General features: G+C 40.4%; 1 protein-coding gene across 2 annotated transcripts in view; it reads right to left on the reverse strand.

Moving 5' to 3' along the window:
• Positions 1 to 315: 315 nt before the first annotated feature.
• Positions 316 to 26686, reverse strand: part of NRPD1B (nuclear RNA polymerase D1B) — a 309428-nt gene continuing 283057 nt past the window's right edge. For both annotated transcript variants that reach the window (XM_089428292.1, XM_089428293.1), the window contains one exon: positions 316 to 668. In XM_089428292.1, coding sequence (XP_089284418.1) covers positions 507 to 668 — 162 coding nt within the window. In that variant the 3' untranslated portion in view covers positions 316 to 506. The remainder of the gene's footprint in view (positions 669 to 26686) is intronic.

Consider the following 26686-nt stretch of genomic DNA (forward strand, 5'->3'; position numbering starts at 1 on the left):
TAAAGGATAGTATCCAAGATATACTCAATCAATCAGAAATGTCCTCTCTCAATTATCTTATAGCTTTGTATGACTCAAAATTCGCTATACATTCAGATTAAAACAGATTTCTTTGTGGAAGAGAATATGAGTGAATTTGTTCTACAGTATATAATGACATTAAACAAACCCCAAAGGCTAGAAAGTCTACCTATAGGAAAAACCTCAAAATAGGTGAAAAAGTAGACCTAGCACATTCATTAGCCATATAGAATCCACTGCAAACAACTACAAATTTTACACGAACTGGATTGCATTGTCACAGAGATAAGAAGATAAATTGGCAAATATCATACTCAGAAAAACTTTAATGTCTGCCAGAAATGAAACTTGAAAGAAGGTACTTCGACCTGAACGGGACTTAGTACAACGTGAAAACAACTTCTGGCAATTGTCAAAAATGAGTTGAGTAATAACATGCCTTCATTCTGCAAAGGAGTATATTGTCATGGCAATTACATAATCTCCTAACGAGAGAAATACTTGTCGATAAAGGCCTGTGCCGAGTTCGGAAACTTCTCATGAAGAAGGTGTTTCAAGCATTTCAAGTAAGAAAAATCCGTCCTGGATCCATCCTTCCTTGCAATGAAGAAGCATCTACTTGTCGTAAAGCTGGAGTGAACATCGATCTGACAAGAGAGGTACCGAATAAGTGATAAAAAAATTGTTTCTTCGCACATAAACAATACTCTGAGCACAAACATGGCATATCTTCTGCCATTGGAAATCTAGAAATATAATGCAAACATCAGACATCACAAAGTCCTTTCAAAAAGGCTATATAGTAAGGAGTTTCAGGGACATGTATGTTAAAAAAAAAGTAAGCTATCATAGTACAATATAGCAGTATTTTTTACTTGAAAAAAAATTATTGAATACTCCTATGCAAAAAACAACCTATATCAAATCTTAGATTACCATAGTCCAAAACAAGTTTTATAGGAGAGATTTTACTGGGTAATTTTCGAGGGTAGATGACTTCAGCATAATTTTGACATAAAGAATAACATGACATGACTTTACAGCATAATTTGGACATAAAGGATAACATGAAATGACGTCACTGATGACTAAAGTTCAAATTTGGCACACGTAACACCGCTCAGAGTTTTTATTTGCAACATAGAGGCAACCATAGACATGGTTAGTGGCCAAACTTAGTTCAGCTCGGACAGCTGGACAACTAGCATAAAGTAGGATCTTTCTCTCTTCCCCCCTCTCCGCCCAACATAGAAATTAAAATCTCTAATTAACTAGAGATAGGTCAGTAGAATTCGTTCTGCCTTCCTGGAATTTTGCTTTAGCATTTAGTTGCTGCTTTCCGATCACTCGGGAATGTTGTGAGAGAATGCATTCATTAACTCGAAACCAACTCAGCTCCCACAGTAGTTACTTCAACCTACTTTACTCTGCAGATCCAACAATGACTCTTGGTGTAACTCCTAGAGGTCTTTCAGTCTTGATTTTCTGCAGATAGTGTACAAAGTTTAGGTGTACCTAAAAGTGAAGCCCTATTTGAACCTGCATTGACAAGTTCCTATTCCGAGATTAGCTGCAATAGCCACAAGTAAGGGTCACACTACAAATAAGGCAAATACGAGAGCGGTGAACACAGTCAAACAGTCCCATTTGGTCATTCCTCCACATTTGTTTAGCCTAAAGTGCAAGGGAAATATTAGAAGAGCTGACTAGAACCTGATCAAAATAGCCTTGGAATTGCCCTTTGATTAAAATTTGAAATCCATCTTATAATATAAATCCCGGGGTTCAAACATATTGACCGTGGCAACAAGTAAAAAATCACTTTAGGGGTTAATAAAGACAGGTTTTTATTCGAGGAAAAGCCTTTGCATGTTTACACTAAGTAATTCCTTCTTTGAAGGGAGATACTCTCTTCTCTTATTAGATGCTTTCAAAAGTTTTCAAAAGTTCTTTTTTTATTGATGGATATATGGAAAATAAATTCTTCTTTGAAGGGAGATATTCTTTTCTCTTACTAGATGCTTTTAAAAGTTTTTTCTATTAATGGACAGATGGAAAATCAATTCCTTCTTTGAAGGAAGATATTCTCTTCTCTTATTAGATGCTTTCAAATGTTTTTTCTATTAACGGATATAGGGAAAATCATTTATAGAAATCATAGTTATGCTTCAAAATCATCTCTACTTCTACTTTGGGGGAAGACGACCTGCCTATTTGGCAGAATAAAAATTCAAAAGCTGCTGAAACTAGTAGGCACTAGGGACTAGAGACGACACTTGTGAATGTTTTCTGTATCTCCCTTGGTGATATATTCATTACTGGTTTTAAATTATTTTCAAAGCTTCAAGGAGGTACGGGTTAGAGTTAGGCTTGTGGCATCGTGGATATAACGCATATGGCAACTTTATGATATTTTGGTATTGTGATGCATGCATGGATTATTGATAACCTCGTAGCCTCATTATCAGCTATTGTCTCCAAAATCCAGCGTGGGAACAAATGGGATCACGAGGCCTATGGCTGCCTCTGATTCATCTTAGTGGAGTTTACATTTTCAATTTAATATTAATCTTTCTAAATGAAGACTGTACAAGCTGAAGACCTATTTGTCATGATGATGTCAGTGGATGGTAGTTAGCTTTGTACTGAAGCCCACTATTTAGTTGAGATCACGAGGCCTATGCCTGCCTCTGATTCATCTTATGGAGTTTACATTTTCAATTTAATATTAATCTTTCTAAATGAAGACTGTACAAGCTGAAGACCTATTTGTCATGATGATGTCAGTGGATGGTAGTTAGCTTTGTACTGAAGCCCAATATTTAGTTGAGACTGTTTGTCAGCATGTCCTTATAGATGAGCATTGTGGAAGTATCCTTCTAAAACACCAAAAAAGGGGAAGGTAAAGTTGACTTATTAGAAGGGAAAGTAAGTCTATTAGATGTCTAGTGGTTCTTACATAAATCCCAATCCAATCCACAAAAACACTAACCTTAGATCTGTATCCGGTCAGACAGATTCTATATATATATATATATATATATACACACAAACATTCCACCAAACAATGAGAAGGTAAAGTGGACCTATTACAAGGAAAAGTTTGTCTATCAGAAGCTTAAGTTTTTTTGTTTTAGGATACAATGTTCAAAACTCGTTTACCTTTTCAAAAGTGCACTCCTCTTTTTGTAAAGATATAATAATATAAATATGGAGATACAATACAGGAAATTAGTAAAATCAATGGATCCTTGTATATATGAGGCAGGGGTTCGGCCATGTAAGAGGAATCGTGCGGTGTCTGGGGCCCACTTTATGCCCAGCGGGCAGAAAGCAATGAAGGTGGTGTTCGAGCCACTAATGTTTGCCTTCCTTGGCCTTGGCATTCCTTCATTTCAGGAATTTCAATTCAACTTGAATTTTTGTTGCTTGTTGCTTTGTAGGTCTAGGAATAAGAATAAAAACAGGTAAACAGTTACTCAGGCTCAAAGTGCTCCACCAAGATAGAGCTCTGTGTTCATGGTGTCTCATGTCAGCGGGAACTAGGGATCCGTGGTTGGGATGGAATGGATGTCGTGGGAACTATTACCCACCAAAATGGGCAACCCGATAGGAGATAACTTTTCTCCTATCAATGACAGCCAGCCAGCCAGCCACCCACTAGCTGATGATCTGACATATACCTCACCCATCTGATATAAGCACATGGATGAAGATTGTCTCCCGATCAAAAGGTGCTTTAATCATTTTGCAATTGGGTGCTGATGCTTCTTTGTATTTGGGCATTTGATGCTTCTTTGTATTTGGGCATTTGATATGGATTATGGGGTGATCAAGAAGGAGGATGGGCTTTAACTGTGATCTTGTTCTCTCACCTTAAATGGAGGGTTAATCAAGTGGGACCTCTCCTAATGGCCCTGTGATCTTGTTCTCTCACCTTAAAAGGAGGGTTAATCGAGTGGGACCTCTCCTAATGGCCCAATGAGTATAGGAGGGGCATTACTTGGGAAGCCTCGATTGAGATAGTGTAGTTCCATCTATCCCTATGTCATACTTAACAATTTTCATCATACATTACAAGCCCTTATCTCACCTCCATTCTTTAGGTTCAACTGACTATTGGTTCTTTGGGATTTGGAACCCACACATCCTCATATCTAGGTAGGGCTTGGAAACTTTTCCATAGGAGGTTGACACAACTAAAAGATGCAAAAAGAGTATATGATGGGCACAACAAAACAAAAGAAAGAATATCAAAATACAAAAGATGGCTAGGGAAATACATATTAGCACGTGGGTAAAAGCCTAGCATGAGCTCTACCTCACTCATTATGGCCATCACCCGGTTCCTGAGTCTATGTTGCTCCATTATATCATAAGAAGAAACCCTTGCATGCCCCAACCCTATTTGGAACCCACACATCCTCATATCTAGGTAGGGCTTGGAAACTTTTCCATAGGAGGTTGACACAACTAAAAGACACAAAAAGAGTATATGATGGGCACAACAAAACAAAAGAAAGAATATCAAAATACAAAAGATGGCTAGGGAAATACATATTAGCACGTGGGTAAAAGCCTAGCATGAGCTCTACCTCACTCATTGTGGCCATCACCTGGTTCCTGAGTCTATGTTGCTCCATTATATCATAAGAAGAAACCCTTGCATGCCCCAACCCCGATGAGTAATAAACTGACTCATCATTAAGGGGTAATACAATTGCTATATCATTCAAAGCAAAGCTCTAACCCTTGCACTATGAGCGGTAACAAAAATAAGCAAAAGTAAAAAGCACACAAAAATCAAGCAAAAGTAAAAAGCACACAAAAATCAAGCAAAAGTAAAAAAGCACACAAGAGTAGTGGAAAAACAAAGGTCGAGTTGTTAACTCATAAAGCCACGATTGCTCCCTCCTCACATCGATACACTCAAAATGTGGACCCCCATCAGCGAATCCCTTTGACCATGACAATTGGCCATGATGTCTAGTCCCCTTCATGACCATAATTATTATTTACTAACACCTATCAATTGAAGGGTGGACTAAAGAAATGTTACTTTCGACCGAGTTGGTAACTCATAAATCCATGATTGCTCCCTCCTCACATCGATACACTCAAAATGTGGACCCCCATCAGCTGGTCCCTTTGGCCATGATGTCTAGTCCCCTTCATGGCCATAATTAATATTTACTAACACCTATCAATTGAAGGGTGGACTGAAGAAATGTTACTTCCTCTTTAAGGGTTGGAAACACCTTATAGAGTTGACCTTTAACCACTCTTACCCAGGGAGGAAACACCATCAAGTTCAAGGCCATCATTATGGAAAGGGATTTCCGTATGAAGTGTTACATAGCCAATAGCACTCAAGATTGGTTCACTTGGATGAAATAATGATTTTTGTCCCTAACAACTGGTTGATTTCACTAGAATCTGTGTTGTGATTGTCAGGTAGTTCAACAACTGATGTCTTGGGCACCTTACCCATATAGGTACCTACGCCCTCAGAGAAGTATATTAGCTCTATCAAGTGAAGTATTGAGACTCTTGTGCCTCCCAACAACATGAGCTATCACACATCACACATGTACCAGAGCACTCCTTACACCCTAGACATTGTGCCACTTTGCACTAGATTTGATGATTCTTAAGGACGACCCAGATGAGGATGATCTCACCTTCAAAGACTTGGGAGGGCAAGTAGCACCTGGAAAGCCCTCAACGTTGGAGTAGAGATGGATGCTTTTCATAGTTGGAGACCCAGAGAGACCACTTTGTGGTGCCCAGATGGATTTTGAGACCACAGGGATCCATTTAGACGAATTTGAGGGCAAACTCTCAAATCATGTTTTTTACATGCTTCTACATAACATTTGGCACCTCTTAGCACTTGACATCGCAATTGGAGGCCATTTTATGCATGCGTGTTGGCTTGTAACCCAAGGGTTTCTTGTAATTTAACTTGTTATTAGAGGCTTTTAGGCTATAGTATTTGGACTCATCCTCCTCATATAAATAGAGGAGAGGATCATTGTTTCTATTCATCATCACTTGACTATTTCGTACCTCCTTCAGAGAATTTCGACCTCTTGTATCTTTTGAGAGATGTGATCTACGAAGAACATTGTTTCGACCTCTTGTATCTTTTGAGAGATGTGATCTACGAAGAACATTGTTTCTTGGAGCTCCTGTCTTGGCTTTGGAGAAGCTATCTTGGATCAATGAATGAATTGTTCATTCATTTTATCTTGTAATTGAGCCTTTTATTGACAAATTTTTTATTTTACGTCTAATGTATATGATGTGTTTGTAATCTAGGGTTTTTCTATTGCACCAATTATTCTTGAAGATTCACCGCATAGAATCTAGAAATCATCATTGTACACATTATTCATGAATGAAATGTGAATAGCAATCCCTTTGGTGAACTTTTGAATTAGCTTTCCCAAGTGAATATAGATCCCTCACAAAGATAATAGTTTAGGTTTTGTGCTAGGGCATCAAAATATCTCGACTCCTTGTAAGATTTGGCTAATATATCAATCCCATAAATGCCATCAACCCAACGACTAGACATTCGTCTCATAATTTAGGTGATCAAGCTTTATTTGAATTTCGCTCTCCTTTTTCTCTCTTTTTCAACCCTCTCAAGATAAGCAACTCAACTAGGGTTGGAGCGAAATTGGCTAGAAGAGGAATTTTAGGGTTTGGAAGCATTCAACATCAAGAGTATGATTGGTTGCCTCAATATCATCCTCTTTGGTGGCTAAGTCATCCATTTTTCACCATTATTTCTCTTTCCCTAGCTATTTTTCCTTAGGAGAAACCCTAGTTCGGTTAAGCTTCATCTTGAGGGCTTCTTGAAGGTTACATACAAGATTGGCTTGTTAATTTTCATTGTTGAAAACATTTTCCTTAATACCCTAATCTTAGGATATTCCATTTTGTATTACATACAACATTGGCTTGTTAATTTTCATTGTTGAAAACATTTTCCTTAATACCCTAACCTTAGGATATTCCATTTTGTATGGTATCACTCACGCCCTAGGTCTAGGGTGCCCTTGTTTGACCTCTCTAAAGGATGTGAATTGCCTTCTTTTGTTTGACCTCTCTAAGGGATGTGAATTGCCTTGTTTTTATTGTTTGAACCTTCTACTTAATTTGCTTAATTTGAGTCATCTTTTGGAAGCCTAACATGTCACCTTAAACCCTTAAGCCTAGAATATATCTTGTAGATGATCTTGTACCGACACTCCTCCAATTCGTGAAAATCCATAAAGAGAACGATATAGTGGTTGTGTTGACAATGGGGCATTACCTTTTTATTGTCACCTGGTCTAGTGCTTGCCTTGTACGGTACCCCTCTATAAGACCTCCAATTCGTGAAAATCCATAAAGAGAACAATGTAGTGGTTGTGTTGACAATGGGGTATTACCTTTTTATTGTCACCTAGTCTAGTGCTTGCCTTGTACGGTACCCCTCTATAAGACCTGCTCGATTTTGCGACAAGAAGAACTAAGTAAACTGTAAAGTTAATGGGTTGTAGAGCAAGGGGTGTGCATACATAGGGAAAATTATTTGTGGGAGGGACGATTATTGCGAAAAATGTATTATTATTACAGTGCGCGAAAGCCAAATGAAATAATATATGCACATAGTATGCGTGAACTCCAATTATGACAAGCACTAATTATTAACAAGTTCAATAATTTAGTTTATTTTAGGCTATATTCTTAAGGTACATGTTACCAAACATCAAGCAATATCTAGCACGCTAGAGCTTAATTTAAAACCTCACTAAGCAACCTAGGTCTTATGACAAAAAAGAGGTCATTCAGCGCTACCACTTCTAAAGCATTTCTCTTATTGTTTTTTGGTCAAATGTTATGCCATACGAAAGGCTTCCCTAGAAAGACTCGGGGATTAGTAGACCAAGGGCTTCAAAGCCAAATGGCTCTCTAAAAATCAAATCACCTCGAAAGATTTTCAATAGAGGAAGGATCATGGACGATAAGAATCATCCCAAAAAAGAGGCTCCTCTGGAAAAACTTATGGGTTAGAGGACCTGGGGTGTGCACTCAACAAAAAAATGCCAACGTGGTTTTTCCAAGAAACGAAAGAAAGTTTAAGGGATCTTAGATCTTGTTCATTCAAATGCGTGTTTTGGACCAATGTGAGTGGCATTGATACAAGAGTCACATTGCTATCTCACGTTCATTGATAACTCTTCTAGGAAAACCTGAATCTTCTTCATGAAGACCACATAAGAGGTCTTTGGTTGACTAGAGAGTTCGGGGCCCAATTGGAGAACCAAACCCACAGAGAGGAGAATAAAGTCTTGAAGTCAGATAATGGGGGAGAGTACACTTCTGATGACTTCAAAGGATTTTTGAAGGGAGGCAAGGATCAAGAGAGATTTGATAGTCCCATACAACCCTTGGAAAAACAAGGTTGTCTGGAGAGAATTGATCCATTGTAGGACCTCCCAAAGCAATGATTTATGACTAGGATTCGCCTATCTTTATTTGAGTGAAAGCATGCAACATGGCAATTTATGTTCAAAACAAGAGTCACAAGATCTTGGGAACAATACTCTTGAAGAAGCATTCACGAGGGTGAAGCTAGAGATAGGGCATTTTTGAATCTTTGGTTGTCCAATATATATCTATGTTCCTGTAGAGAATTGTATTAAGTTGCAACTCTCAAGCAAGAAGGGCTTGTTTGTGAACTTCAATCTGACTTCAAAGGCATACAAAATCTTAATTCCAGCATCACCGAAGGCAATTGATAATAGAAATGTGACGTTAGAGGACCTAGCATCATAAGGGTGAAGCTAGAGATAGGGCATTTTTGAATCTTTGGTTGTCCAATATGTATCTATGTTCCTGTAGAGAATTGTATTAAGTTGCAACTCTCAAGCGAGAGTGACTTGTTTGTGAACTTCGATCAAACTTCAAAGGCATACAAAATCTTCATTCCAGCATCACCGAAGGCAATTGGTAATAGAAATGTGAAGTTAGAGGACCTAGCATCTAGGAAGTCTCATGACCCATTTCCAGTGATAGAGAGTGAGCAGTAGGAGGATCCAAAGGATGAGGAACATTCATTACCTATTCTCAATTCAGGGGGTCAAACTTCAGGTGAGGAGTGGTCATCAACAACACCTCCTTCCTGTTGAAATTTCCATGCACCCTAGATGTATTCTATGACTTGGCTAAGCACATAAACACTCTAGAGATGCCCAACCAAAAAGAACTTTGCACAACGAAATATAAAAACAAACAAATCAAAAATAGTACACAAGATTTTGGCCCAAATCACATTCCTCATTAGTCCATCAATAAGAAAACACTAGGGATCTCGTACCAGGGATCATGGCCCTTTATAAACCTCAATAGACAGCTATAATACACAGTATACAAGTGTGTCCTCCGAGAAGATACAACTAGGGCTAAGGCCTAGTCCATTAGGCACTCATTTGCCCAGTTGTTTGCCATCCTTTGCAAGCAACCCTTTCAATCCTCTTTGTCCTTGAAGTACCTTGTTGTAGTCCCTATCTTTTGGCTACTATAGACTTCTTTTCCACCTAGTCAGCTCCTTTTAACCACTTCTATCCACACAAAGATCAACTCATTTTAATCTCTACCCAATTGTTGTTCTCCAGTGGACTGCTCCGTTTAGCCACTGTTCATACTAGCCATATGTATTCTTGATATTAGATCTTCCCTTTGCCTAAGAGACTTCCTCTTTGAACCCTTGACAACTCTCTTCTTTAGCTCGACTTGCTACAATACCTTGTCATCATCTGCAACACGCTTTTTCCAGATCAATCAACCTTCCCATAGGATGTAGAGCACTCGGTCTGCTACAAATGATCCTCGACCAACTTGCCTCTCCTCTAAGGCCCTCGACCCTTCTCACATAAAGAACCCTTGTAGCCCTATTGCTCACAAACAGACCCCCAACTAATTGTAGGATGCCCTTCTTAAGTTTCTCCATACCATAGTTATTCCTTAGGGTCCTAAGGCTCTCGGCATAATCTTCCCTTACCTGAAGCCTTGAGTAGGTCTTGACCTACTCTCTCCTCAACCTGGAACTCAACTCAGCTTACTAGGTCTTTCTCAGCTTAATCTCAGCCTATAATAGACCTTCAAACCCTCCAGAAATTAGCGTTTGAGCTCCACTAAACTCAACTCCCTCCAGGAAAGATTACCTCAACCTCCTCTTATATAAAGACTCCTTTAACCAAAACCTCCTTACACGACCTCCTCTCTAGGAAAAATCTCCTTCAACAAACTCCTAACCCAACTTTCTTCTTAGGGCTATGGTTCTCTCTAGGGCACTCCTTCTCTCTAGGGCACTCCTTGCACAAGTGAATTCACATCACAACTTATGACTGGACCTCTCCTTTGGTCTCTATTTACACTTTTTTGTGAGTGACTTCAAAGTCTTCTTTGTCCTTCAAGAAACCCTTATTTCACCACTCAACAACAAATTAGAATAATAAATCTTTAACTTGGGTTCCAAGCCCACAACTTTGGGTCCTAAGCCCCAACGAGTATCTTGCCCACAAGACTTCTTTTTGTGGGTTATCTCCACTCATAAGTTGTGAAAATTTCTGAACCTACACATCAAAAATCCTACTGCAGTCACTGGTTTATCATCTCCTACTTGTTTTTACATTTTTATTTAATTATTTAAACACTAATGAAAAACATTATTGCAGACTAAATTGACATACAGATCATAAACTGAAATAGATACGAGACAAACACCGTTATTTTTGGACAAATGTTCTCGGAAAAACCCAAAACGGGAAAATCAGTGCAGCAGATAGAGGGTTTGTATTATTAAGCAAGCAGAATCTGAGTACAACAGGTTGCCTCTCACACCGGCTAACCTTTCAGAGAAATCTCGGTAGCAACGAATACATACGAGGGTTTACCTCGTTCTCCAAGTCACAACTGATCCACTGAGTGGTTTGACTCCGGCAAGCACTGCGAAAATCCAAGCGCAATCTCTGCTTGGGCCAGCATCTTGCCTCTGGGAGACTGCGTCACTCCTTTTGTTGGATCGTTTTGCTGGAGGAAGATTGTTGTTCAACCCTCCTGGCTCAAAACCTCGCTTCTTCAGCGAAATCTCGAACTTTTGACGATTATCCTGCACTGCCTCTACAAGAGACCCCCTTGGCCTGCGTGAGCCCCTTCCTGGGCTGCGTAGGCCTCTATGCTGCCTCTCTAATGCTATTGTTGCCTCTCTCTGCTTGGTATTGGTGGCTCCGAACTCCTTTCGATCCAGCTCTCCGCTTTTGCCCCTCTCACTGCAACTCAAATCCCTAGTTTGATTTTCTTAGCAAACCACACCCTAGAAAAATCAAATTGATTTGATCACTCGATGCATCGCCAACTGACCCTGAAGCCTCCTCTTATACTTTTCCTGTTGATGAATCAATGACCGAAATTAAGTACCTAATCAATAACTAAGATTGAATAGAATTTATCCTCGCCTCTTAGAAGCTTCTCACTCATATTTTTATTAATACCCATTAATATTTTTATTTTCCTAAGTTTAGACTTAAAAACCCCATTAAAAATATTAATTATTTTAACAACTCACAATGCAGGTGGAATTTCTCCAAACGATTTCTGGGTCTTGGAGATCTCATGTATTCTAGCCCCTTCACAAAATTTCGAAGCTAAAGCACATTCGATGCTACCCAAAATCAACACTCCCTCTCAGCGAGAAATGTGCTCTAGCAATACTTCTCAATAGAAGTATTACACTGATCCACTGCATCAGTGCTCTGTGTTGCTGATGCTTGGCCTGTTGCCCTTCATCCACTACACTGTTGCATCATGTATTGTTGCCCATGACTCTGCCATTGTCACTGCTACATTTATACTGCAACTGCCTCTCAAAATGTAGCATCATGTTGCCCATAGCACTTCCACTGCTAACTGTTGCACTGTGGCTCAATTACTGACAAGTAAGTAACTATTGCACTACAACTCAGTTACTGAGAAGTAATTAATTGAAACTTCACCCAAAAACTAACATGTTGGTCAGTGTGGATGCCTCGTGATGTTGAAGCTACCTCTGTTGCTAATCTGTGTTGACCATCTGCTGCTACCGCACTGCTGCAATATACTCTGTGCCTCTCGCACTGCTACAACATCCACTGCGCTGTTTCAGACTTTAGCACTCTAGCTCTGCCATCATTGCTCCATCACACCTCGCACCAACCGACACCCATCATTTTGCTATTGTCGTTAAGGGCTCCCGTAGCCATATGTGATCCAAGAGTTTGGGCACCTCAAGGATCCTGCCCCTATTTCAAGCAGTCCTCTTGACTACAACTCCATGTCGCCCCACCTCTTCTACAGAGGTGCATGAGCATCAATCCTCGTCATCATCCTCCTTGTTAGCATTGGTTGGAGTAGCCTTTGAGCAAAAAAACTTCTTCCTTGCCCTTCTTCCGAGAGCACTGAGTAGCGAAATGTCCTAGTTCCCCACACCTGAAACATCTGACCTTGGATATATCCTTTTTCTTCCGCTTTTGCTGCCCTTGTTGTCCCGATGATGCGAGAGTTGCATCCTCCTCCTCCTCCTCCTCGACCCAGGCTCCTCTGTCGCTACTCCCTACCTTGGTCAGCCTCCTAATCTCTTCCTGTCGAAGAGTTGCCCACATCTCCTCCCAAATAGGGGGAGAAGCTCTGCCTAAGATACTCTGGACAAATGTCTCCCAGTCTTCGGTGACTGCATTTAGGGCAATCATGACCAATGTTGCACGAAGCAGAAGCGTTTTTTGGAAGCGGCGACGCCGAAGCGTCATTTTCCAAAAATCTAGGAAGCGAAGCGTCCGCGGAAGCGTCTGCTATATATATATATATTTATATTTTTTTGCATTTATACTCAAAACAAACATCCCAAATACCAAATTAATTGTAAAAGGCATGAAAACATGCATATTTTTGCATAGATATAACATCCATTGTACATTAATGATCTAGAATCTAGATTCTTCTCCTCTTGTCTAGCCTTTGCCTCTACCTTGATTGTCTAGGGATATTAGTCAACATTGCCCAATTTTGATCAAACTACCTAATTCAAGACTTAAAATATGGTAGAAAAAGCTTAACATGTTTGATCGATGATTTTGACTTGATTGAAAGGTAATTTTTTGCTAAGGGTGTGCCGCGTGACAAAGGAGTTCAACAATTAACACCACCAACACTAGGGTACATATAGGGCTTGGTGCTCTTGATTAAATGCTAATCGCATACCTTTATACTTGATATAATCTAATGAAATGCCACAATCCCATTGATCCTGAATTCCTGAAAATTGTTAAGTCTGCTGAATTTTGAATAGGATATGAAATTCTATTTTCTCCATATGAAGTCCAATGAGGCTGGAACCACTCTCAAACATCCTGAGTCATTTCATGGTAATGTTAAAAATTTAAGTAAAAGGATGAAAATAAAAAATAAAGGAGAATGTCACTTTTACTTTAAGAATTTAACATTACAATGAGGGAGCATCTGCTATATTTATATTTTTTATTTTGCCTTCATTCGTCACCCTAACCCAAGGTGGACCCACCCCCAACAAGAAAACTCACCTAAAATTAAAAAAAGATTGAAAATAAACGATTTTCTAAACGCTTTTCCGGAAGTTTTTCTAGAAGCGTATGGAAGCGTACGCTTCCTCCTCCGAAGCGCCACGCTTTCGACGCCCGAAGCGCCGTACGAAGTGCGCTTCGGCACTTCAGAAGCGGCGCTTCCGTACAACGCTTCCAAATTTCCAGGAAGCGGCTAAAAAAGCCGAAGCGGCGCTTCCGAATTCCGGCCACACTTCCTAGGCGCTTCCGTACGGGACGGGTTTCGGGGCTTGGAACCGTGGGGGGGGGGGGCGCTTCGTGCAACACTGATCATGACCATGAACTCAAGATCTAGTGTAAACCCCACGGAAGTCAGTCTCGAATCCCTTGCAACCTAAGGAGGAAGGGATCGATCTCTTCTCCCTTTTGCATCTGGTACAGTCTTAGCTGATTCTCCAATAGCATCTTCCGTTGAACGAAAATCCCCTGGTACAAGGTGGTTGGCATCTCCCACATCTCCCTTGTTTTCTTCTCAGTAATGTGTGGGACCACATGATCTTTGACCCTGTCTAGAATCATGCATTTTGCCTTCGCCTGTGCCTCCTTATACTTCTTCAGTGGATCAACGTCGACCGAAACAACAACTACCTTCAAGGCATAGTCCTTGATGCGATTCTTGTCTAGGACTGCTAGGATCCTAGCCTTCCAAATGACAAAATTGGATGCTCCATCCAATCTGTCCTGATCCCTCAATCCATTCACTACCATCTCTGCAAAAAAAAAAAATTAGGATTGGTTCTCTTCTCCCTCTCATGCTTCTAATCCAGCAAGACTCGGATTTGGATTTCTTTGGCACTAAAAATCCTCTAAGGAACAAGCTCCTCTAGACTCCCTCTGAGTCCCGATTTCCTTCACGAAAATCCTCCCGCCAAATGTCGAATCACTCCTCTTCAATCCTCCTTTGCCGCTGCTCAACAACCCGGATCTAGATTTCTTGGGCAAGAAATATACTAAGGTAGTGACTCCCTCTACTTTGGTTTTGTCTCCTCAGACACTGTTTTGCACCAACAGCAACAACGTCCCACTAGCACCACAGATTGAATCTGCACTTCTTCTCCTACCCCGACAACTCACTGACCTGAACCTCTCAGGCTCTACGCTGGCCCAGAGACCTGACGTAGTCACTGCGTGAGCTCCTCTCGGGTATTCTGTCACCCTCCACTGGCTCAAAATGTTGACACAGTCACTGTGTGAGCCTCTGCTTCACTCCTTCAATTGCCCCCCCTCTAGCTCTGAAACACACTGTCACTCAGGACAAATGCTTCTCTGCAATAGTTTCACTAGATCTCCCGGCTAATGGATTCAGTTTCCTATGATCTGCATTGTTATGATACCATGTGAAAAATTCTGAATCTACACATCAGAAATCCTACTGCAATCACTGGTTTATCATCTCCTACTTGTTTTTACATTCAACAAGTTATTTAGTTATTTAAACACTGATGAAAAACACTACTGTAGACTACACTGACATACAGATCATAAACTTAAATAGATATGAAACAAACACACAAGGAACACCATTATTTTTGGACAAATGTCCCCAAAAAACCCAATGTGAGAAAACCGGTGTAGCAGATAGAGGGTTTGCATTATTAGGCAAGCAAAATCTGAGTACAATTGGTTGCCTCTCACATCAACTACCCTTTCAGAGAAATCTTGGCAGCAAGAAATACATAAGAGGGTTTACCTCATTCTCCAAGTCACAACTGATCCACTGAGTGGACTGACTCCGTCAAGCACTGCAAAAATCCGAGCGCAATCTCTGCTTGGGCCAACGTCTTGCCTCTGTTTGTTGGATCGATTTGCTAAAGGAAGACTAATGTTTAGCCCTCCTGGCTCAGAACCTTGCTTCTCCAGGAAAATCTCGAACCTCTGATGATTATCCTTCACTGCCACTACAAGAGACCCTCTTGGCCTGCGTGAGCCCCTTCCTGGGCTGCGTAGGCCTCTGTGCTGCCTCTCTGATGCTACTGTTGCCTCTCTTCCTGGTACTCGTTGGCTCGGAACTCCTTTCCGATCGAACTCTCTGCGTTTTCCCCTCACTGCAACTCAGATCACTAGTTCGATTTTCTAAGCAAACCACGCCCCAAAAAAATCGAACTGATTTGATCACTCAATGTATCTCCAACTGACCTCAAGCCTCCTTTTATACTTTCCCTGTTGATGAATCAACAGTCGAGATTAAGTCCCTAATCAACGGCTAAGATTAAAAAAGACTTGATCCTCACCTCTTAGAAGCTTCTCACCCATCTTTTTATTAATAACCATTAATATTTTTACTTTCCAAAGTTTAGACATATGAACCCCATTAAAAATATTAATTATTTTAATAACTCACAATCCGGATGATGGAATTTCTCCAAACGATTTCTGGATCTCATGTATTCTAGCCCCTCCCCAAAATTTCGAAGCTAGAGCACATTCGATGCTACCCAAAATCAACATAAATAACTTCTAAGCTACCCAAATTTCAACACTCCCTCTTAGTGAAGAAGGTCCTTCTCGTTGAGATTTTCAACTCCCCGACTATCCTTCCATAACCACGACTTCCTTGCATGAGCCATGACTACCCTTGCATGTGCCACGTCTTCTTTGTGCTTGATCAAGACTTATCTTTCATAGTGCATGATTGTCCTCACATGTACCATGACCTTTCCTTGTGTGACCCATGATTGTCCTTACATGATTTATGACTCTCCTTGCACCACCATGACTGTCCTTGCATAATTTATGATTCTCCTTACACCACCATGACCGCCCTTGCATGGTTCGCCATTGTCCTTGCATGGGCTAAAAGCTCCACTCTCTTGGTTGAACCCTGAAAGTTAGACTTCCACTGGGCAGCTGACACTCCTTCGTAGTCTCCCTCTAAGCCTACACAACCTCCTCTACAATTGAACTTGTCCTCTTTCAAGGTCATTCCCAAGATGTCGTTGAACATAGGGCCTAGTCCACTCTAGACCACTGAACTCAAGTGTTCTCGTCCTCTCGGGTCAAATACCTCATATGCACAGGGCTCTACTGCAGAATGTGCAACTCTACAACCCAATGAAAATACTAACTCACGATCAACTTGCCATTCACACAAAACTACCTCGTCAATGCCAAAGCACTCCTTACCAAGGCACATAACCAATCTCAACATACTTTGACAAGTTAATGGAAGTCCGCCAATGGTGTCGGCAACCTACCACATAACATACGATTGTGCATCGAGTTCTCCACTAATCCACCAAAACTCCCATCCTATCTCGTCACCAAACCAATGAAGACCACATATCTAGTTGAACCTTCTGCTCCATGTCTAGGCAACATTGTTGTTAACTGCAATAACGTAAAATCCCATTTTTTTCCTTAATGATGTGGTTTAGATTAATTTCCCAGATTTGTGTCAGGAAGGTTACGGGAGTGAGATTACGTCACTAATGGTCTTCGAGGGTTTTGGAGGAGTTTTATGGGGCCTGATGGGGTTTGCCTACTGTATTTCATCATTAGGGTCAGTTCTACACTGTTTGTTCTTAGTTTTGTTGCATTCTAAAGACTCCTGTAAAATGGGGTTACTATCAACATATTTTAATTAAATACACTAAAAGTGTTATTGGGAGGAACACCTTAATGTAATAGCTCGTTGGAACAAGAATAAAGAGATCTACAATATGGGATGATGAAAAATGAATTTTAGTGGCCTGAGATATTGTAGAGGCAAACTTAAAAAGCAACTTAAAAAAAAAAAAAAAAAAAGTCACTTAAATAAAATAAAAGGGAGTAGCTTCTAGAGTGGAAATAAAATAATAAAATAAAAGTGCTTCTAGAAAGTTAGACCCATCCAATCTTTAAAAGGAGGGGGGGGATCTTCATTTGGGATATTTTCTGGTAGAAGTTTGGAGAACTAGATTTTCAAATTCAAAAGATCCCTACGACAAAAACCCTTGGGTTCCTTGTGTGTGCTGGACGAAAACCCAACCCACTACTGAGAATATTTCATCTAGAGATCTCACTAAGCTACATCGACATCAATTGTTTCAAATTTGGAGAAAATTTGTGGATTGGGAGTGGAGATTACTAAGATTTCCAATTTAATTTTATCTGCATTTCTAGTTGCAGTTTTGGGAGGGTCGGAATCATCATTGTAGTAGCGATTTGGAGGCCATTTATTTTTTAGCTCGGCTATTGGTAGTTGTATTGCCATGTAATCTTATTCATGTTAGTATAACAAAGTTGAGTTTTGTTTTCATTCCTTGTGCTATTTGTAATTGTTCCATTTCTAGTTTTTTCTACTTCAAAATTCACTTGTTATGCTGCTAATTTAATGGTGTCAATTGTGTGATTTTTGATGGGGTTTAAGGAATTTATGATGTAAATTTTGAAGCAAATATTCTAAAAAAAAAATTCAAATTAATTTTTAGGATATTACAAACGATATCATAGCTCCCTCCTAGAGTTGATCCGTATGCACACTCTGATCTAATTGCCCTTCAAAGTAGCTCTGATACCATGTTGAAATCTCCATGCACCATAGGTCTGGTCTATGACTTAGCTAAGAACATAAACACATTAGATATGCTCACCCAAAAACAACCTTGCACAGTAGAATATAACAATAAACAAACAAAAGATTTTGGCCCAAATTACATTCCTCAATAGTTCATCAATGAGAAATAGGCTTGACGCCTCGTTCATGAGGCTCACATCTCCCTATCAAACAAGGAGAAAACAACTTACCTTACTTGTTGTCTGCTTGGCCTTTGCAAGCAATGCCTTCAATCCTCTTTGTCTTGGAAGTACCTTGTTGTAGCCCCTGTCCTTTGGCTGCTATAAACTTCTTTTCCACCTAGTTAGCTCCTTTTGACCACTTCTATCCACACAAAGATCAACCCCTTTTATTCTTTGTCTAGTTGTTGTTCACTAGTGGACTACTCCCTTCAACCACTATTCATAGCGACTTGTATTCTTGTTGTTAGGTCTTTCCTTTGCCTAAGAGGCTTCCTCTTTCCTTTGCATGTGGAAGCTCCTAGGAGCACATTCATGACGAGTAGACCATCGAGGAAATTTCCAAACCATGTGGCCCTTAGATGAGTAGTGTTATTAATTTTGAGCCTTCCAATTTTTAATTTTGAATCCTCTTTGTCTTGGAAGTACCTTGTTGTAGCCCCTGTCCTTTGGCTGCTATAAACTTCTTTTCCACCTAGTTAGCTCCTTTTGACCACTTCTATCCACACAAAGATCAACCCCTTTTATTCTTTGTCTAGTTGTTGTTCACTAGTGGACTACTCCCTTCAACCACTATTCATAGCGACTTGTATTCTTGTTGTTAGGTCTTTCCTTTGCCTAAGAGGCTTCCTCTTTCCTTTGCATGTGGAAGCTCCTAGGAGCACATTCATGACGAGTAGACCATCGAGGAAATTTCCAAACCATGTGGCCCTTAGATGAGTAGTGTTATTAATTTTGAGCCTTCCAATTTTTAATTTTGAGCCTTCCAATTTTCAGGAAATCAATAGACCATCATGTTTGAAGGGATGCAATGATGGAGTGTAACTCAATTATGAAAAACATGGTCCATTATGAGAAATGAAGTACGATTATGAAAAACATGGTCCATTATGAGAAATGAAGTACGATTATGAAAAACATGGTCCATTATGAGAAATGAAGTATGGGATACAGTGCTTAAGACCAAAGGTCACGTTAGTTGTGAGTTGTGTTATTATTTTTTGTTAGTTTTTGTAGCATCGGAGGTGTTCTAGTCTCGAAACTCTGTGGATAGGCTAAAATAGAGGAGTTCTCCATAACCCCAAAAACGTTTTTGGAAATTCCACCTAGAAGTGTCTCAATTAGATTATTAACCTATTTTAAAATGTTTCCTAAGTCTAAACTTAGGAAAATGGGTTAATTAATCAGTATTAATTGAGAAAGGTGTCAATAATCTAGAAATTCACACGGATTGATCCAAAAATGATTTCAACCATCGATTATTTTATAGGCTAAAACAGAGGAGTTCTCCATAACCCAAAAAACGTTTTTGGAAATTCCACCTAGAAATGTCTCAATTAGATTATTAACCTATTTTAAAATGTTTCCTAAGTCTAAACTTAGGAAAATGGGTTAATTAATCAGTATTAATTGAGAAAGGTGTCAATTATCTAGAAATTCACACGGATTGATCCAAAAATCATTTCAACCATTGATTATGTCTTAATCTTTGTCGTTGGAGTCTCAACTATAGATTATTAAAGGATGTTGATGGGTAGATCGAGAAATGCACCAATAGCAGATACTAAGTTGCTCAAACAAATCAATTTCCAAGTGGGAGGGGGGTTCAGCAGTGGAGATAGAGTCAGTGAAAGAGTAGCAGGTGTCAGATGGGCATAGTAGCATATTTCTAGAGGAGGATTCTAGATCTGAAAGAGTCAAAAGAGGAGGCCAAGTTTTAGCTCGAGAAGGCTACACAAGGGCTGCATAGAGCCCCAAGAATGACAATTTGATTTAGCCAAAGCAGAGGTCAATTCAACGTCCAATGGCCAAGGAAATTTCCAGGACGCCAAAAGAGGGTTTCTAGTCTAGAAATCCGATTTTTCGGTTGTAGTTGGCAATAGCTACAAGCAGAGTTTCTCAATCCATAAGGGTGTGCGAATAGTAGATTCAACATCCGAGCAGGGGGAAAAGAGGGATATTTTCGTTCAGATTCAAAGATGGCCACAACTAGCCTTACAGATCAAGATAAGTTGGAGGGAGCCTCCAACTTTGTCATTTGGAAGGCTAGGATGTCCTTCCTGCTAGATGAAGTTGGTTTGAAGACCTATGCAGAGAACATGGTGGCAATACCGATTGATGCAAATCATCTCTGAGAGTACAGTAAAAAGATAGCTAAGGTGAAGCGAATGATCCTTATATCTGGCAACAATACGACCAAAGAGATGTGGGATGCTCTTGATCAGCTATATAAGAATTCGTCTGAGCAACGGAAGATGTTCCTACAGGAGAAGTTGAGAAACACTATGATGCAGAAGGGTGAAGGCATAGATTCCTTCCTCGCCAAGATTCATGAAGTTCGTGATCAACTTGCAGCTGTTGGGGAGGCGCCTCAACCTACAGAGCTTGTTCATTTGGCACTGAACAATGTCAGAGGAGTAGCAAGTCTTTGTCCAAAGTATCTGGGGCCGAGACACATTGCCTAGATGGGACAAGATGTGGTCAGACCTGCAGTAGCAGGAGATGAGGCAAGCTCTAGTAAAGAGCTCCATTAGCGGAAGCAACAACAAGGGTTTGAAGGAAGAGGAGAATGTGGCCCTTGCATCAAAGGGTCACAGTTAGGGACAAGAGAAGAAGTAGAAAAAGGACCTATCTAAGGTCGAGTGCTTTAGGTGTGGCGAGTTTCGCCACTACAATACTCAGTGTCCTCAAAGAAAGACAGACAGGCAAGAGACACAGGACTAGGCAGCAGTGTTCGCAGAGATAGACAAATTGCCCTCCAGGTTAGAGGAAGACTTCGCTATATAAGAATTCTTCTGAGCAACGGAAGATGTTCCTACAGGAGAAGCTGAGAAACACTATGATGCAAAAGGATGAAGGCATAGATTCCTTCCTCGCCAAGATTCATGAAGTCTGTGATCAACTTGCAGCCATTGGGGAGGCGCCTCAACCGATAGAGTTTGTTCAGTTGGCACTAAATAGTGTCATAGGAGTGGCAAGTGTTTGTCCGAGGTATCTGGGGCCGAGACACATTGCCTAGATGGGACAAGATGTGGTCAAACTTGCAGTAGGAGGAGATGAGGCGAGCTCTAGCAAAGAGCTCCATTAGCAGAAGCAACAACAAGGGTTCGAAGGAGGAGGAGAATGCGGCCCTTGCATCAAAGGGTCCCAGTTAGGGACAAGAGAAAAGGTAGAGAAAGGACCTATCTAAGGTCGAGTGCTTCAAGTGTGGCAAGTTTGGCCACTACAATACTTAGTGTCCTCACAGGAAGAAGGATAAGCAGCAGAGGCAGGACTAGGCGACGGCGTTCGCAGAGATAGACAAATTGCCCTCCAGTTTAGAGGAAGAATTCGCTATATAAGAATTCTTCTGAGCAACAGAAGATGTTCCTACAGGAGAAGCTGAAAAACACTATGATGCAGAAGGGTGAAGGCATAGATTCCTTTCTCACCGAGATTCATGAAGTCCGTGATCAACTTGCAGCCATTGGGGAGGCGCCTCAACCGACAGAGCTTGTTCATTTGGCACTGAACGGTGTCAGAGGAGTGTAAGTATTTGTCCGAAGTATCTGGGGCCGAGACATATTGCCTAGATGGGACAAAAAGATGTGGTCAGACCTGCAGTAGGAGGAGATCAGGCAAGCTCTATTAAAGAGCTCCATTAGCAAAACCAACAACAAGGGTTCGAAGGAAGAGGAGAATGCGGCCCTTGCATCAAAGGGTCCCAGTTAGGGACAAGGGAAGAAGTAGAAAAATGACCTATCTAAGGTCGAGTACTTCAGGTGTGGCGAGTTTGGCCACTACAATACTCAGTGTCCTCACAGGAAGAAGGACAAGCAGGAGAGCCAAGACTAGGCGACAGTGTTCGCAAAGATAGACAAATTGCCCTCCAGGTTAGAGGAAGACTTCGCCATGTTTGCAGCTATAACTCCGGGAGTGAGGTGGGGCGATATAGAGTTATAGTCCCAGAGTTGCAAATGATGGGTAGGGTCCACTGAGGTGTCTTCCTCATGGATCATTACCTGGCTACGAGGGCCCACAATATTCAGTAGCGAGATGGATCAGTATCATTAAAGCACTAAGATTCCCAAGTGACAGTTGCAGACTAATTGTAATCAAGTGTTGAGAAGCGCGGAGCAATGTTGACAACAGAGCAGGAGGCTCAGTAGCAGAGTCAACAATAGTGCAGATTCCCAGTGGACAGTGCAAAGACTAGTAGATTCAGTATTTTGGATGCTTCTCAGTTGCAGCAACAACAGATGAGGAGGAGTTGCAGTGCAGATGCAGAATTGGCAGCAATATAGCAGTGTCAACAACAACACAGATGCAACATCAAAGTTGCGTAGTGGTTGGTGGGAAGTGGCAGGCAGTCACAATCGCCAAACATTAAAAACATATACAAAGGGTCATGCAGAGACAGGGTGTTGTAGCAGTAGTGCAGCGCTAGAACACCTTCCTCGCTAAGAGGGAGTGTTAGCTTTTGTAGCATCGGAGGTATTTTAGTCTTGAAACTTTGTGGAGAGGCTAAAACACAAGAGTTCTCCATAACCCAGAAATCGTTTTCGGAAATTCAACCTAGAAGTGTCTCAACTATATTATTAGCCTATTTAAATATTTCCTAAGTCCAAACTTAAGAAAAAGGGTTAATTAATCAATATTAATTGAGAAAGGTGTGAATTATCTAGAAACTCACACGAATCGATAAATGATCTCAACCATCGATTATGTTTTAATCTTAGCCATTGGAGTCCCACCTAGAGATTATAAAAGGAGGTCGACGGATAGATGGAGAAATACACCAAGAGCAGATACTCAATTGCTCAGACAGTTTGATTTCCCAGTGGTAGGTGGTTCAACAGTGGAGGTCGACTCTATGAGCATGTAACAGGTGTCGGTAGGTGGTTCAATAGTGGAGTTCGACTTTGTGAGCAAGTAAAAGGTGTCAGAGGGGCAAAGTTTTGACACCTAATCCTTGTATTGGGTAAATATATGTAAATAAATAAATGAGAAATGTGAACAGTCATCGGGAGATGAACTGAACAGTCTCTCCCTCATGTATATAACAGACCTACCTGATGGAATAGATAATACGAATCACTTTTTGCTTGATGGAGTTACTGCCTGGCCTGACATGGTATCAGAGCCAGCTCCTCTTTTAGCTTTTATGCCCTTTGTAACTCCCTATTCTGCTCCTCTGCTCTCCATTCAAAATGGAGCCTGTTCATAAATGTGGTAGCCTGAGTCTGCTCCACCCTGTCACCTGAACGCTACTGCCTGACACTGCCTGCGCCCTCTGTCTGCCATATTCCATATTTACAGTCCTGACCCCTGCATTACCTACACCCTCTGGACTGTCAACGTTTTCTGCCATAACGTGAAACATCTCTGCGAGCGTGCCATGTACCACTGAGCGCTCTGCAGTCTATCTCCATGTCGAAGGTGTTGAAATTTGGTACCGGAGAACAGGTGGTTCCCTTAGGCTTTGATCTTTGGCCTAGGGAAAAGTGTCCAAAAGAATTTAATTTTTCTCCTAAAGTGAGTTTACAATTTTATAAAGTTAAATCTAATTTAAAAGTGACTTTAAGTGATAAAGTTACTAAGTCTAATTTTAAAGTAACTTTTATAAAGTAAATGAAAAATTTGAAAGGAAAAGTGACTTTGGAAATAAATGACTAAGTGGGTCTTTATTAAAGTGGGGTGAATTAAAAAATAGAAAGTGAGATTTAAATGAGCGTTTAATCTCAACCATTGATCTAAATCTATTTCAGCCATTGGATTTAGAGATCACCCAAAAGTCATTTGGAGTTATATTAAAGGAGGAAAAGGAAGAAAAGGTCATTCATTCTTTCATGGGCAGATTGGGAGAAGGAGAGCAAGAGAGCAAGAGAGATTTCTGAGCAGGGAGGAGAAGGAGACAACAGCTTGGCACACATTCCAAGGCAGCAGTTGAGCATATTTGTACAGCTGATTCAGCACATAATGAAAGGCAGATTTTTGCACAAAAATCGAGGAGCACTTTGCTGATTTTTCTGCACACAAAACGGAGGCCGTACAACATTTATTGCTGTCCTGTTTGCTGTAATTTCCAGATTGCTGTGAGGCACGGGAAAGGAGATAAGTTGTAAATTTGCTTGCTGATTTTTTGATGAATAATTCTCATTGTAAAAAGGCAATTTTCAGAAATAAAGAAGAGCTCTCAAACTAGTTTTCCCCAAGAGTTGTAGGGGGTTTTTCCAGGGTCAAGTTGACCAAAAATATCAGTGTTTTAATGGCTGTTTTTGATTGCTGATTTTTAATTCTGCAATTTCCAGCATTCTGAAAAATTTCCAGAATTTGTGATTTCAGCAATATTTTTTTTTTTTAGTCTGTTAAATGTATGGTTATGGGAATGGGCATTTAACTACATGGGAGAAATAAGGAGAAACTGAAAACCGGGCTGGGAAAACAGAAATTTTTATAGAAGGAACGTATGACCGCTGTTTTGCTGAGGAATCAGGCTTGAGCTTGTGTCATACGAAGCCGTGACAAAGGAAATGCTCTTGGACCGAGGGTTTTCAGAGTCGAGATGGAGCACCAGCCGGGAACTGAATTAATCACGCGTACTGGGCTTCTGCGGCAAGGCGTTGAACGAAGCAAGGGCCGACAGCAATAGTCCTGCAAACTTCATCGTATATATAAGAAAGAGCCGAGGAATTTCTCCAGACTCAACGTACTAAATACTTTGCCAGGAAGCAGTTGCATTTCTTTTTCTTAAATTTCTTAAGCATGATCGAAACTGCAAATGCATTGGAGTCTATGGTTTTTTATGAAGACCGAATGGTGTTTTAAATGATGGATTTATATAAGTTTTGAAAGCTGACATTTGAACGCTGATATGGTAATTGAGTTTTGAACGCTGATATTGTAATTGAGTTTTGAAAGCTGACATTTGAACTCTGATATGGTAATTAAGTTTTGTACCCTGTTCTATTGAACGTTGTCACATGGAGGAGCTGCGGTGAGCGTGGTCCCCTTTGGACTCTGGTGGAGAAGCGGGCTATCGTGGAGATGCGGTGAGCGTGGAGTCCACTGCATACGCGGTTTACAAAAATGCTACGTGTTAATTGTTGAAACGCTACTGTTATAATAGATAAGCAGTTGTCATATCCATTTCATATATACGTTGTTTTCTGAACACATCCCACCATACTCCAGTCTTGGAGAATGTGTTGACCTACATGGTCATGACCATGGTAATTGAGTTTTTTAAACGGGGACGTATGCCATATACATATATAATGGTGGAATTATATGGAATTATATAAAATTTATATGAGATTTATATGAGGTTTATATGAGGTGGATTTATATAATGATGGATTTATATAAGGCACATGGTGGATTTGAAATCTTTTGAGAATGCCCTTTTGAGTACATTTTTACTATATATTGGCAAAAGTATTTTTTCTATCAACAAAACTATTTTTTTTACAGAACACATTCAATCATATCCATGGTGGGAATAGTTCTCACTGGCAAGGAGAACTATCTTGAATGGTCCTGGATGATAAAACACACCCTCATTTTCAATGAGTTGTGGAAAGGAGTGTGTGTCGGAGACGGAGACAATGACCCAGTACAGCCTACCTCAGATAAAGAGCTCGTCATTTGGGAAAATGAGAACAACAAAGCTTACGCATTAATTGCAGCATCTGTAAATGAAGAGGTAAGTCGCCATATTTCGTTATATTCAACAACCTTTGAAGCCTTATAAAAGCTGAAAAAACTCTAAGACTCACATTCTGCACTTGAAGTTGTCCAACTCATGATTAAACTCTTCACTCTTGAACTGCAAAATAATGATCCTCTTGCTCTTGCATCTAAAGTAAAATCTATAATGCATGATATCAAATCCACCAAGGTTGAATTGCATATTCCTCTTATCGCTTTTCTCAAGGCACTTTATCCTACTTACTCCAACTATCTTGAGTCATTGCAAGCAAATGGAAATCTCAAAGATATAACCTTGACTCTCTTGTGAAAAAGTTTGCTGAAAGAGAGAAAGCTTTTGGAAAGAAGACAGCCCCTGAAGCTTCTGAAGAGACTGTGTGCCTTGCCCATAAAAAAAAGCATCCTGCTCAAGATTCTACAAGAGGAAGAGGTGGACGAAGAGGAAGAGGAAGATATTTCAGAGGCAGGGGGGGCAAACATTCTCAAGGAGAAAAGGCAGAATTGCATTGTATTCGCTGCAAAAGAAATGGATCACATGATGCCTCTACATGCAAGCTACCATGGGACAGAATTGAGCAGAAAAGAAACTAACATAA

This window comes from Pinus tabuliformis, chromosome 4_2, assembly GCF_031772625.1.
Source record: "Pinus tabuliformis cultivar Carrire ecotype Pingquan chromosome 4_2, CPIR1, whole genome shotgun sequence".
In the NCBI taxonomy this organism is placed as follows: domain Eukaryota; kingdom Viridiplantae; phylum Streptophyta; class Pinopsida; order Pinales; family Pinaceae; genus Pinus; species Pinus tabuliformis.